Below are 14,524 nucleotides of genomic sequence, written 5' to 3'. Positions count from 1 at the left end.
GTGATTTTCCTTTCCTGTCTTCTGGGAGGAGCCCTGGGACTTTGTGCCACTGGCCCAAGGCTACCCAGGTTGGCTCTTCTCCCTGGAGGCACCAGGGGGGGGAATCGAACTCCCAACCTCTAACTCCCCAGCCAGAGACCTAACCCACTTAGCTCTCCAGCCAGCCAATCGTACTGTAAGAGAGGGACTGTCGCAACTGTAATTTCCTGGCATTCATGCATTTTTTTCCTTCTTCTTCAATCTGCAGTGCCAAAGATTCTGATACTGGGCCCTCCTGCCTCTGGGAAAACTACTATTGTAAGTAGCGTGTGTCTGTTTGTCTGTCTCTCAAACACCCTGCCTCCCTCCTTTCTTCCTTTCAAATCCACGCGATGGAGGGAGCGCCCATCGCTTGTCCCAGCTCCTGCCAACCTAGCCATTCGAAAGCATGTAAAAATGTGAGTCGATAAATAGAAACCCCCTACCCCCTTCCTTTCTTTCTGGGGGGGGGAAGCTGGTTTCAAATAGGGACTTGGACGTAGCCCTCCGGGGAGTCATGAGCTGCACTAAAACTGGCCTCTGGCGGCCCCCTTGGGGTGCAGTTGTCCACCTGGGGGGCTGAAAACAACACTTCTAGCAACGAGGGGGGAGCGCCACCCTATTGCTGCCCCTCCAGTTACAAGTTGACGCCTTTCAGATTCCCATTGTGGTTAATTAAAAAAAAAAGGTGCCTATCACGTCTCACCTCCAATATTGACAGGGCACTTGATCTAATTGCTCTTCCTGCTCCCCACCCATCGGGACCGCGAAGCTTTCCGTCGGAACGATGGGGTTCCCCCTGTTCCTAAGTGTTGCGAGCCGCACATTCAGACTGTAAACTTCTCAAAATGCAGTGGGTTTTTTCCCCCCCGCCCCTGGGCCTATTCTTCAAACATACTTTTATTTCCTTTAGAAAAAAAAGACCCGCCGGCTTTTATTCCCCTTCCCTACCCCCTTACGCCTCCCGCTCTTTCTCCCCGCAGGCGATGTGGCTTAGTAAACAACTGGCCATCCCGCGGATTTCCCGAGAGACTTTGGTCGCCAGCGACTGGTCATCCCTGGCAGTCCAAGCACAGGAGTATCACCACAGGCAAGAGGTAGGTGGGCGGAGGTAACCACGCCGTTATCCGGGAGGGGAGGATAAATTACGGCGTTTGTGCCGTGTTCTTCTGCAAGCGCATGGCGAGACGTCCAATTATCCCAGCCTGCTCGTATCCGTGGCTGGTTCTTTTTTCCAGGCCGGGTTTGTCTATCTTGCGACCACAGGCTGCCTCGGTGGGGAGGCGGTGGTAAAAGGAGCTTTGAGTTGCTTTAACTTCAGAATATACAGAACTGTCTGGTACTCTGTGCTTCAGGCAGGCACCGAAAAAAGGAGGTGTAAACGCTAGATCTTCCTCGGTTGGAGAGGAACCCATGAGCTGGTCATGCTCTGAAGCAGACGGCAAGAGAGCCAGGCCTCACAGTTTTTGCTAAGAGACTGGAGTTCAGTGGCTTTTTCATGCAGGGGATTGCAAGTCTACATTTTTGGTAACTCCAGATAAAGCTAGGGAAGAATCCCAACAAGAACCCTCAAGAGTCACAGAGTTGATCATGCTGGTTGAGACGGACCAGAAACTTAATTCAGGAAGTTCTTCCTAAGTTCTTAATTGCTAAGCACTGGGACTTTTTTGATAGGAGCTATATTTCATCCGCTATGCTCCGTCCCCTGTTTGCTCAAGGGTAACTGCAGCCCTCCCATTACCTGAGACGGGCGGGCTACGGCCGAGAGTAATTCCAGCTGCCATCCAGATTATGAGCAAGGAGGGCTTCTTTCATCAGAACAAGAATGGAAACCTAACAGACCCATCGAGGTGAGACAGATCCTTCGCTGCCTCTACCGTCTGTCACGTCTCAACTGGACGCTGTAACCACTACACCACACTGGTTCTTGATGCCTCCTGGCCTTCTTTGAATTTTGTTGGCACACAGGAAATGACTCCAAACTCTTGTTGAAATTACTGTATATATGGACTGAACTGCGAAGTTAAAACCACAATTAATTTGGAAGGAGTGGGGGGAAAAAAATAAAACAGCATGCAACACACTCACAAAAATCCCCTTTGGTTTAATTACTTTCATTATTAGCATATTCCAGGCTAATCACCCGCACTTTCAAGGGTGCCCTGTAGGGCTTTCTTGCTTATTATGGGATGGGACATGAAAGTCAAAGAGCGCTGGAGAAAGTAAAGGAAGAAAGGAAGCGGGCTCTCGGAGAATGTTTCTGCTCTGCAACCCCTAGGAACCTTTCATTAGTTGGAGATGCAGGCTGGGGCGGGGGGGGAGGTTGAAATCCCAGATGTTGTGGTAGAAGGAAAAGTACTTTTCGCAAACTCTTTAAGTGTAGCTTTGCAAGAGGAAGAGAAGGTCACGATTAGAGATAGAGAAGATCGCAATTAGAGATAGAGAAGATCACAATTAGAGATGGGCACGAACCGGTTCGTCCCAGTTTGTCACAGTTTGTCAAGGTGGCAACCCAGGTGCTGCTGCCCCTCCCCATGTCCTCCGGCTCAAACAGCCGCTCACCAGGCCCCATTTTTCTTGCTCTTCCCACCTCTTCAGCTGATATCCCGGTCGCGAGCAAGAGCACAGATGTCTCTGCCCTCCCCTTTCGTCTTGAGCGGGAGATGAATCGCCTTGACGAACCGCAACGAACTGGTTCGTGCCCATCTCTAGCAGAACTCCCTTCTCCTGGGCATCTCCCTCACAGCTGGTGTTTGCAGGACCCTCCCCATGGACCTCTCCCTCCTGTAGACCATGCTTCGTGTCATGATATCGTGGGAGAGCCGAGTTTGGTACTTGCCATATTCTCTAATCCCGGATCGAGCCTGGTTGGAATCCGAGCTCCTCGGGCCAAGGCTCTGTTGCCCATCCCGCCACCCTGAGAGGGTAGCCCAGTGAGTGCCCGCAACAGGGCTTCCTCTGTAGCCCCACCTCAATTGTATAAGCTTCCCGGAAAAGCAGGCGGGCCTGCCAGCCCCCTCGCATGATCTCTGAAAGCCTCCATCCGTTTTCTTCTTTTTCATTCCCCCCTCTCTCCCTGCACGGGTGGAAAAACGAGTTTGGAAAAACTCTGGTTTTAAATTGGATTTGCAAGTCTTGGCGGGGCAGACACCCCCCCTTCCTCTTTTTTTCTGAATACCCAGCTCCTGGCAGCCACTAGCCTCCCTTGAAAGGACAGATCAAAGACGGAAACGGGAGACAGGCCTGTTTCTGAGAGCAGCGTGAGACACCTTTGTAAAATGACAGCCTCAAAGCCAACGGTCCGGCCTCCAGCCGCGAAAGGCTGCGGGAGGTTTTGCGCCACCCTGCGGGACCCCCAGACTTCGAAGAAACACACCGCGGTTCCTTTGCCTTTCCTCTCTCTTGCGTTTTCTCTCCCTCTCTCTTCTCTTCTCCACCCTCCCCACCGGTGTCAATGCACCTGCCTTTTGCATGGCTAATTTTAAGAGTCTCAATAGACCTTCGGGACGGCGCGGAAGGTCTAATTGGGTCATTTTTCTTGCCCGTCCCTCGCTTGCCTGCTCCCAAATTTGCCCCTTATACTGGATTCTAGAGAGACGGGGTCCCGCATCCTTTTGAAGGTGAACCCTGCCCCGTTTTCCCTCTCTCTTGGCAGCCCTTCTGACAGTGAATGGCAAAGCTCGTGTCTAGCTACAGCCAGGGCCCTTCTCCATCATCCTCCTGAGTTCCAGCCGGGACGTCCTCTGGAGGTGCCGTCTGGGGCTGCGGACCAAAGGGGTCTTTTCGGCGACGGAGGCATGAGCGACCGAGGCCGGAAGAAGTTACCGTTGGCGTGGAAGAACAACTCCGACGATGGGTCGACCCGCACGGACCTCTTGGGGGTCAATCGAGGCCAGCCCTGGCTGAGGAAGCCCCGTCGGTCTGGAAAGGAACTTCTTTCCCGAAAAACATCAATCCTGCTTTCGTTAAAGAATCTAATGATTCTCCTTTTGCTTGGCTTCAGAGCGGGCAACCTTTGGCGACCCAGAACCCCCTTGTTCTACTTCTAGCAACCCACTCTAGTCTGCACCAGGACTGAATTTTTATTATTATTTTCTATTGAAAGAAGCTTCCTGTCTCTGGAATGCTGTTTTTCATTTCACTTTTAGTGGACTGGGTTATCCTGCCTCTCATTTCATACTCAAAGCACTCCCGCTGAAGGCTTCTAGAAGCTGGAACTGATTTTCTCTTTTCACCAGAGAGCATTAAGAAGGTCCAAGAGGGACCTGAGATCTCAAACAAACCTAGGGGGAGCCTGCCTTCAGCCTGCGGACAGCACTTTTCCCACCCCTGGCTCAGCATGATGTCGTCTGTCTGTCTGTCTCTCTGTCTCTCTGTCTCTCTGTCTCTCTGTCTGTCTACCTAATAATTTAAGTCAGTGGTTCCTAACCAGGGGTTCCTGGCTGTTCTCGGACTATTTATTTATTCTTTTTAATTCAAAATATTTATTATCCCGCCTTGAAAAGGACCCAAAGCGGCTTACAGCGACGAAAGACAATATTTAAAAGTTGAAAACCATGAGTTACGACGTTGGCTAACGCCATTAAAAGACGATATTTAAAATTATGAACAACAGAAGGAGCGAGGCGTCTTACATCAATAAACGGGCAATATTAAGTCAAAGATCCATAAGTATACAACAATTTTTTTTTAAAAAAAGGCCGCTCGGAGAAATGGAAAATGCAGAAATGGAACTACAACTCCCAGAAGCCTTCAGCGCTCAGTGTGCTGGCCAGGATTTCTGGGAGTTGTAGTCCAAGACCATCTGGGTTATCCAAGGTAGGAAACCGCCGATTTCAATTACGTCGTGTCTTTCTTGGAGCACTGGGCAGCTCAGAAACAAAAATAAAAGCAAGATACGTCTGAAAACACCATCTGTTCTCACATTAAAATAGAGTTAATCAAAAGGCAGTCCTAGCATACCAATGATCCCTCGATGGCACCTTATAGAAGCACATCTGAGGAGAGAAATGGACACACATCGGGACCTCAAAAACTGGCTGGAGAAAGCTGATCTGGATTAAAAGACCGTTGCCGTCTGCGGGAAGACAGTAGGAAATAGGTTAGGTTGGTTCGCCGGGGGGGGGGTTTCCTTTTGAAGCCCCTCTCTTAGGTGGATGATGGGACTCCACGTCCTCTCACCCACCCTGCAGTTTTTGGATCTGGCTTTTAAAGCATCTGGCTTCTGAGATGACGACGTAATTGTCTTTTTTCACTGGAGGGCACAGACCCAGTGTGGTGTCGTGGAGAGAAGGACGGGACAGGAGAATGCCGGAAATGCACCTTGTTAGCATTTTAGGAATCCCAGCTAAAAGGGGACCCTGGAGAGAACTAGAATCCACCGCTATTGACGAGGGCCTTGACTCAATCGAAGAAATCTCATTGGTTCCTGAGGCGAAACACGGTTGGGTTGACTCCCTTTTGAGCAGAATCAAACAGAAGGGCTCTCCCCAGATTCTTGTTTTTGATTACAGAAGTCCGTTTCCTAGTCAACACGGAATCTGAGAAGCAGCATTCCACATCACAGGCGAATGTGGAAGGCCTCTTTTAAGAAGGTGCCTTCCGCCCGCTCAGCTCCTTGGTTAGTTTGAACTCTTTCCCGGTCAATCAAAAAGTTTTTTTTTTAAGTTAATCGGAACATTATTGAAACCGATTGGACAGAATGCTAGGCCCATCTCTTCCGTGTCTGCCACAAAAGAAATAGCCAAGCTGTTTGGGACTATTTATTCCGGTAAAAAAGGATTTAAAAATTCCTACAAAGTCCTTTGTGAATCGTTAACTCACCCTGTTTCTCTCGTTCTCTCTTTTCAAAATCTTGTTTAGAAAGTTCCTGATGAATTGTGGGTCCGCATGATCGAGGAGCGCATGCAGCTTGAAGACTGCCTTTGCAACGTAAGTATTGATTTTTGGTGGGAACATTAAAAAAAAAGCCATTGTATCCAAAAATTTTCTCGAACCTTTCCTCTGAGTATGGCGAGGTCCTCCTATGATTATTTGCCGGCCTTCGTGAAGGATCTCGGCTCAAGCGATGTGATTTTCCCGGTCACGTTCTGTGCGATTTTGCGCTGAGTTGCAAGAAATGATTGATGGCTGAAAATAAGATCAGGAGAACTGGGAGGTCTCCTTTTCAGAGAGTATGTACTGAGATTTATCGACAGGATAGTCTCACCTGTCATCATAGGCAAAAATAGGTCTACTTCGCCCTTTAGGAAAGAGAACTTAGTGGTTTAGGTCTCTGGCTTCCAAACCAGAGGCTGGGAGTTCGATTCCCCCACGGTGCCTCCTTTCCAGGTGCTGGACTGGATGATCTATAGGATCCCTTCCAACTCTACAGTTCTAAAATAACAGATTTTCTTGAGAAGAGCACCCTTCTCCCTATTCAACAGTTTCGTTCGTTCGTTCGTTCGTTCGTTCGTTCGTTCGTTCGTTCGTTCTTTCTTTCTTTCTTTCTTTCTTTCTTTCTTTCTACCTCCTCCTTCCATCTTTCTTTCTTTCTTTCTTTCTTTCTTTCTTTCTTTCTTTCTTTCTTTCTTTCTTTCTTTCTTTCTTTCTTTCTTTCTTTCTTTCTTTCTTTCTAATATTTTCACCCTGCCTTTCTCCTTAAAAGAACCCAGCTGTCTTCCAACTATTCCGTCAATTTTGTGATCTTGTGGCTATGCAAAAATATTTCCATTTTCCCCCCTCTTTTGAACCACAGGACGGGCAAAACTAGGATTTATGCATCTGCTGAGCTGCAGGAGAGTTCAGCAGTGGTTTAGTCATCTGGCTACGGAGCCAGAGGTTGGGAGTTCGATTCCCCCGCTGGGTTGGACTCGATGATCCAGAGGGTCCCTTCCACCTCTGCAGTTCGAAGACGATGATGATTATATTGCTCTTTGGAGGATAGAAACATACGGCTGGCGTACAGTCGCTTGCGAGGAAAAGAATGAGCAGGAGGGGTGGAGAGGGGTGGCCGCATGGTGGGGGACTCAGAATTGATCCCTTCTTGCACATCAGGCACGGAGAGTCTGAAGCTGTGATTAACAGAATAAAAGGAAGGGTGAGGGTGTGCATATGTTAATCTCCCAGCTCGAGAGGGGATCAAAAGGAGAACCCTAGATAGGTTTGTTGACTGCCTCCAGCAACGGGTAGACTTTGGAGCAGGCCAGCCTAACCAAACAGGCCACCTTAGGGAAAGTAAATAAATCAATAGGTGATGCTGGTGGTTAACCGGTATCGAAGAACCGGCGGAAGCCCTCTATATGACTTTACTGCTGTTATTATCAAAGTTCTTGCTAATTCATCAGCCGACGTGGCAGCTTCTGGACTCGAATCTCAGGTCCACGGAGGCCACTGCCCATTCTTAATCTGGATTTTTTTTTTTTTTTTGCTGTTGGTGGGGTCCGAAGTTCATGTGGGCCGTACTCGGGAGCCCTTAGGAGCACAGCTGGACGGAACCGGGAAGGGGGCCCGTATCGTCTCGGCCACTGTTGGAGGTGGGGGTCCCTGACCCAAGACGCGGGAAAAGCATTCTTTGAACCTCTTTACCCTTGGCGGTATGGAGGTGAGGAAGCGGGGGGGAGCCCCCGTCAGGACGTGTGACTCCCTTACTTTGGGCTGCCTCCCCGCCTTTCAGAATCAGCCCTATTTAAATCAACCCCCGCGTCTTTGAAGGTATATTTAGGTAACACGGTATGAATTAATAAAGATGTTTAAAAATACCTTAATGCATATTTAACAAAAAGAATGTTAATCAAGGAGGGGAGATTTGGGACCCCCAAACGGTAAATAAAAATGAGGCACAGAGAGAGAGACCTTGTCGGGGCTGATGATTACCTCCAAAGGCTCCTTTTACTCTCCCGCAAGCAGCGGTGGTTCTGGAGTGAATTCCAAGTTAAAGGATGTCCCTTTACAAAAAAAGAGGAAGTGCTCGCTAACCCGTGGGCACACCTACCCATCTTTCAAAATGGAAAGGATGGTTGTAAAGGAGAACATCTTCAAATCCCTCCCATGCGGATCTTTTACCGATTACAACAGGACAGAAAGACGGGTGGCCGTAATTCTTTCTCCCCCGTGTTTCCCACTGTTATATTTTTTTGGCCATATTGGGAGCCACACCTCCCCCCAAAAGGTGACTTCTGACTCTGAATTTTCCAAAAGTTGGTGCAGCAAACAAATGCATATGCGAAGGCTACCGTGTGAAGCCTTGCCTGCCATGTCTCTTTGCTTTCTTGCATGTAATTTTATTTTATTTTATTTTATTTCTGCTACCTCTCTGTTTTCTTTCAGCAAAGCAATCCTCCCTCTGCCCCCCAATTTATCCTTACAGGTAACCCCATCAAGCAGGTGACTCTGAGTGGTAGTAACTCCCCAGGAAGTCCTCCGGGAATAGTAACTGCCTAGAAAACATGGAACTGACTGGATAGCTTAGTGGTTAGTATCTGGCTGCAGAGCTAGAGGATGCGAGTTCAAATCCCCCCACTGGGCCTCCTGGAAGAAGAGCTAGCCTGGGTAGCCTTGGGCAAGCTGCACAGTCCCAAGGTTGCCCCCTAGAGGAAGGGAAGGGTAATACACCTCTGAATCTTCTCTACCTGCAAAACCCTGAAAAAAGGTTGCTATAAACGAGAATTGACTTGAGGGCACCTTATTATTATTAGAAAACATGCAGTTCTGAACCTCTGCCTCCCCCTCCCTTCCTGTGAGTGCTTCAAGCCTCACCCCACACCGGTTTTTAATTAATCCTTATTTCTGTTACAGACTCTGATTTCATAACAGTTTGCATCGAACGAGGGGGGGGGGGAGACCAGATTAATTATTATTTTTAGTTCATTAAGTATTAAAAGCCCTTTGCTTGTCTCTCCTCTTCTCATTTAAAGGACCAAATTGGAGTATTATTTTTTTGGGCGGTGCTCGGCTGCTCTTTCTCCCCATTTCCCCCCCCCCCTTTCCCCTCAGACAGGAAAGAAAATTGCTACCTTCCTTTCGAATTGTTTGAGGAAAAGTGATGCAGTAGGTTGGAAGGGAAATCTAAACGACTGGAAAGTGGTTGTCAGTTTGGCTGTACAAAATACTGTGTGCCTTAATCCATAATTTATCCCCTCATTTTGAATTTGCAAAGTAGAATTAAATTTTTGCATTGCAAATCACTTGGCAGTTGAATTATTTGGGTCTGCCTGATTTCTCTTAGAGGTCTTTAAAGCTAAGCTGCGTCAGTAATTTATCTATTTATTTATCTTTCTCCCCACCCCTTGACTAAAGATGGATAGACATGTTTTCCTCCAGCGGGCCAAATATCTAGCGCAGTTTCCCCACATTTGCATAAATGTATATAAACTCGAACAGGCACGAGGCCCACGAATGCACCATCCAGACATTCCACCAAGCCCTTTTCAAGAAAATTTACCAGTGGTTTGGTATGGTATCGAAAGAGAGAAAAAAATGTAATTAAGCGGTGAAATCAGAAAGTGTGATCTGACACTTTTGGGCGTGATGTCTAGAGATGGGCTGGATAGTAATGGTTTAGGTATCTGATTGTGGAGCCAAAGGTTGGGAGTTCAAATCTTCCCACTGGCCATCCTGGGAGAACAGCCAGCCTGGGTATCCTTGGGCCAGCTGCACAAAGTCCCAGGGCTCCCCCTAGAGGAAAGGAATGGTAAAGTACTTCTGAATACCTGAAAAATTCTGAAAAAGGGGTCCATAAGTTAGAATTGAATTGATGGTCCATGATCAATCAATCAATCAATCAATCAATCAATCAATCAATCAATCAATCAATCAATCAATCAATCAATCAGTAAGAGCCACCTTGTGTGGCTTGGGCAAGCTGTGTTTTGAACAGTGGGTAGAATTAAGTGTCATTTTGCTTGATATTTGAACGGAGATAATAGCGCCGAAACCAACCGCGTCAGGCTTAAATGACGCACCTTACTTTGGGTGCCACATAACCCCAAATCTGGCTATGCAAGAGGAGGCTATAAAAGGTGAGAAAGGATTTCAGAAAGAAGCCATATGTCACACTCAACCATGGTTGCACATCCTGTCTGAATGAAGAAGTTCAAATTTTGGACGTCTGCCTTTGAATCTCAGTGGCTGTGCTGGGTGGGACATTTGGCAGTCCCCCCAAAAAAGGTTGTTTTTTAAAGCTCGGATCTAAGAGTATTGGTACAAAGCAGACGCGCTGACCTGGCAAAGAGAGAAGGCTTGGATTCTGTCTACTCCTGGATCATCTCTGCCTAAGCCACAGGCGTCCTACTGCCTTGTCGATCATTAAGGGAAAATCTCTCCCACCCCTTGTGTGCATCTCTGTAGCCTGAAAACGCACACACTGGGCTAGTTTGACCAGGTGGGCCTCAGCCCCATTGAAGCCCCAGAGCTCCAGACGACCTGGGGTATCCCGAAGGTGCTCTTCGTCATGTTTTCTGCAGGAATCAGCATGGCGATGATCAGCTCGAGAATCAGGTGGCTCTTCCGATTTAAAATTTCCAGCCAAAAGGAAGCACAGAGCATCTTAAATTCTCCTTTTAAAATGGACCTTGTGTTTGTGCGTGTATGCGCGCCTTGGAGAGGCCATAGGTTTGGCTTCTTGAGCCAGATTTATGCCCGGCGGCTCGTCGGTGTTTCATACTGGGGGGGGGGGAAACATGCATAAATTGCAAGAAGCAGGCTGCCGGACCGACCGTTCTGCCAGCTGTTTGTTTTATTTTTCCTGGTGGTCTCGTTCAGCCGGCATTAATTGCCCAGCTTTCGTCCCGCCGACGGTAGGCGCACCGAATGTTGTGCGCCGTTGTTTTGACACGCGTGGGTTTATGGATGTGGCTCGGAGCCTCGAAGGAGGCTGGTTTTATTGATCCACGGCTCCGCCGGGACGCCAGCCGGCCTCATGTACTAATACAAATGTCGTTAGGATCGTGAGGAATCGCTCCAGGGCTCTTACGGCGCGGCGAGCAGGCTTATAACAGGTGTTATGTTCTAGAGTTTGGGGGAGATGCGCAGGAACGGGTCTGGGGAGCCTTTGAGCCTTGGGGGGGGATTGCGTGAGGTCGGCACAACTCCGGTGGCTGTTCCCAGGATCCTTGCCTCGTCGCCGCAGCAAAGAATTTATGGACTCTCTGAAACTCTCGTTCGGATCCTGCCCAGCGAGCCCGTAGAGTTATGGCTGGCTCAAAACTGTGCACCACGAGGAGTGAAATTGAAGGCTCCCTGTGAGTCCGGGGTGGCAGCCCATAAAAGCCGGGGTTGGCTAATTGGGCCATTCTTGTTGCACGGGAAGGCCCATCCATCCATCTTTGCCCGCGTTGATGCCGCAGCGTCCTGGTATCTGGAGGTATGAGCCTTGCCCTCCGCCTCATAGTTCAGAGGCTGTGGGAGTCTCTCTCTGCATGATTTGGGACTCCCTCATGGCGGTCTTGAGCCACTACCTGCCTACCGCAGGCAAGATGGCGGCTTCCCATTCCAAGCTGGTCTGCTTGTGTGTTCTTTTCTTGCTCCTTCCTTGCTCTCCATATCATGGGGATGGAAGAGCATCTCCTGCCACACCCGAGGATGACAGGATGGCTTAGAGGGCGCAGGACAGGTTGTGACAGGGCACACAGGGAGAGGGGCACAGCCTGTGAGGCTAAGAGATGAACTCTGGGGACCAGTAGGGGCGCTTTGTTTGCCTCAATCAACCAGCCTGCACTGCAGGGGAGGGCGGCTTCCTGCTGCTACGTTGACCAACCCAGCTTGTGGCTTCACTCTATCTAATGGTAGGGCCAGCACGGGCTTCCCTTGAGCCTTGCCTCCCAGTGGCTCTGAAGCTCTATACCGTTGATGTGCTAAACATCAATAATACTCCCCGAGAACTCCCAGGGCAGACACAACACTATGCTAGGCTGGCCTCCTCACACCCACTAATTCTTCAAGTGCATGGCTTTGCGTGCACGCCTGCAAGAGCTTTCGTCAATGCGAAGGTAGATTTGATCGATCCCATCAGCTGTTTGATCTCCTTCAATCCATTTAAAGCAGTTTTGATTGACGTTACCTCCTTCCGACGCTCTTCCATATTGGAGAAGAACGGCAGCGTTACAACCTCGGTAGACATAAATAAGTAGTTAAAGACTTCCTCCCCGCTGACCCACAGCCCCCAGGGCTTTCCAGAAACTGAAAGATTATTATATTTAAAAATAAATCATTTTTTTCTTTTAAAAAATGCTGCTTTCTAAACAATGGCAGAACAGACATCAGGGACACGTGGTGCCCATCTGGATGATCTCAAAACCACTAAGGATGGCAATACTGTACTTTCCCGGGGCCTAAGTTGTTAGGAGCTTTCTACCCTGTGAACAAACAAACCCTCAACCTTTAAACAAATGTGATTCCAAAATCTTAGCCTGGCTCGGAGTGTTGCTTCCAACCTCACCCTTACAAACCCCGCCATGCGGCAAAACCAAACCCCATGTCCCCAGTTGGCCTTCGGATGGATCCGGAAGCCGACACGACCCGGACCCCTTTGAGAAGAGGCATAGAGCCATTTAGGGGAAGAAGAAGAAGAAAAGAGCATTACGGATCTTTAATTCCGTTTACGTAGGGCACCGTGACCCACCCTTGAGAGTCGGGATTATTTGCCTTTCTGGGGAACTCCCCCCTCCCCCCCAAAAAAGGCTTTATAAAGAAACATATCCTTCGCTTGTGAAGGCATTAATTACACTTTAATGATTGTCACGAGGGCAGGGAAGATCAGTGTCAGCACAATGTGTGATTTGCTTCGCTCCATGTTGTTCTGCGACGCTTGGCTCCCTAGTTGCTTTCTCCCCTCCCTGTCTCTTTCTCTCCCCCCCCTTTTTTTTCCTGGTCATCATCCTCTTATCCTCCGTCTTCTTTTTTTTATCTCTGGCATCTGTTTGGAGCTTTTTCTTTCTGTGATCCCATCCTCCTTGCAGCTGTTCCAGATCTCCGTCTCTGAGCCACACACGGAGGCCGTGGGGTGGGGGGGGGAGAGAAGAGGCTTGGGGCCCTGCCCTGAGCATACGGCCCTTTTGATGTGTGATAAAACAAGAACCGAGCCACTGGGGGCATGGCGGAGGGAACGCGCCGGAATATCAATAAACCCGCGCCGAGCGAGCGGGGCTGCGCCTCGGTGGCAGAACCAGACATTTCACTGAAGTGTCAAGCCAACCGATAATGTATTCTAATTAAGGATGGGATGGGCCCTTGCGTCAGGTGGACCTTTGTGGGGTGTGTGTGTAGAGAAATGACCCATATATCCCCGTTTTGGAGAGGGCTGATCTATAATGCATCAGCCTGGGGACTTGAAATGTGATTAATTGCAAACAACTTGTCTGTCGAGTTACCTTCTCTCTCTTTTTTTCCGGGTCGCCTTGCTTTAGAAACGGTTTCGTCGAAACATCAGGCTCGGAGGCGCGTTTCCGTTGGCAGAGAAGGAACCGTGCATTTTTGGTTCCAGAACTTTCCGCGGGAGCTTGGTCGCTCGCTGACGTCCACCGAGGAAACATTGGGGATCGTCGGTGGAAGGATTGTTGGTTTCGGCCAAGAAGGCTCTCTGGTCTCTCCTCTCGTCACTGTCCGCCCCTGACCTAGCTTGATACTACCGACTTGACAGTTCTTCAAAGTCTTCGGCAGAGACTTGCCGAATTCCCCTCATCCTTCCTGTGCAGAAATTGGGATTTTTTTAAAAAAAGAAGTATAACTTGCAAAATCTCCTAGCCAGCATGGCCTTTATTCTGATGGTTGTAGTCCAAAAAAAGTAACATTTCCAAGGTTTGTTCCTGGATCCAGGAGGAGCCAATTCCTGTATCCACGGGATCAGTATTCACTGATTCACTTACGCACCATCTGAAAATATTAAAAGAAAAATCCTAGAAATAGATATTTTTAAAGATGAAATTACAAGGACTGGCCATGAGAGGGAACCAGAGACCATACTACGTATAGCATTCATTATCATTATCAGAACAGATCACTAGAGGGAGCCAGAGATATTATATGCATAATATCTCTGGCTCCCTCTAGTGATCTGTTCTTATAACATTCCCTGGAGAAATACATTTCTGTCATGTCATTCCCTGAACTGGCCACTAGAGAGAGAAGGGGCTTGGAAGCAATCCCATGCAGATACAGGCTTCCTACTGTACCTGCTTGGGCAGAATCCGTTTGATGAACGGTAATGACACAGCTCGCCACAAGGGGGCGGTGCTCCACCGCTTGACGAAGAGGCTGCAATGATGCAGCTCGCCACACGGGGCAGTCGTCAGCAGGATTGGGAGGTGTTCCACATGCCGCGTTTTATGCGCTTGTCCCCGGGGTCCAAATAAGGATGGATCATTGGCCTTCTGCCGTACTTCACCGCTGGCATCACAAAGCCCTTCACTCCTCCAGCCTTCTAAGATTCGATCCCTTCGGATTGACTCCCGCCCGTCTTTAAGGAGGGCGGATTTCCCTGGGATCCTTGCTCTTTGCACGGCTCATGTCACGGGGGTGGGAGGGCGGGCCC

The 14,524-nt window shown here is 49.0% G+C and overlaps 1 protein-coding gene across 6 annotated transcripts in view; it reads left to right on the top strand.

Moving 5' to 3' along the window:
* Positions 1-14,524, top strand: part of AK8 (adenylate kinase 8) — a 66,973-nt gene that overhangs the window by 11,053 nt on the left and 41,396 nt on the right. For all 6 annotated transcript variants that reach the window (XR_012082220.2, XR_012082219.2, XM_078382806.1 and 3 more), the window contains exons 3-5: positions 248-297; positions 1,002-1,115; positions 5,881-5,949. Coding sequence is in view for 4 of the 6 variants with exons in the window: in XM_078382806.1 (XP_078238932.1) it covers positions 248-297; positions 1,002-1,115; positions 5,881-5,949 (233 nt within the window). In the remaining 2 variants the exon portion in view is untranslated. The remainder of the gene's footprint in view (positions 1-247; positions 298-1,001; positions 1,116-5,880; positions 5,950-14,524) is intronic.

Source organism: Pogona vitticeps, chromosome ZW-PAR (assembly GCF_051106095.1).
Source record: "Pogona vitticeps strain Pit_001003342236 chromosome ZW-PAR, PviZW2.1, whole genome shotgun sequence".
Classification (NCBI taxonomy): domain Eukaryota; kingdom Metazoa; phylum Chordata; class Lepidosauria; order Squamata; family Agamidae; genus Pogona; species Pogona vitticeps.
This window is presented reverse-complemented; position numbering and strand designations above follow the sequence as displayed.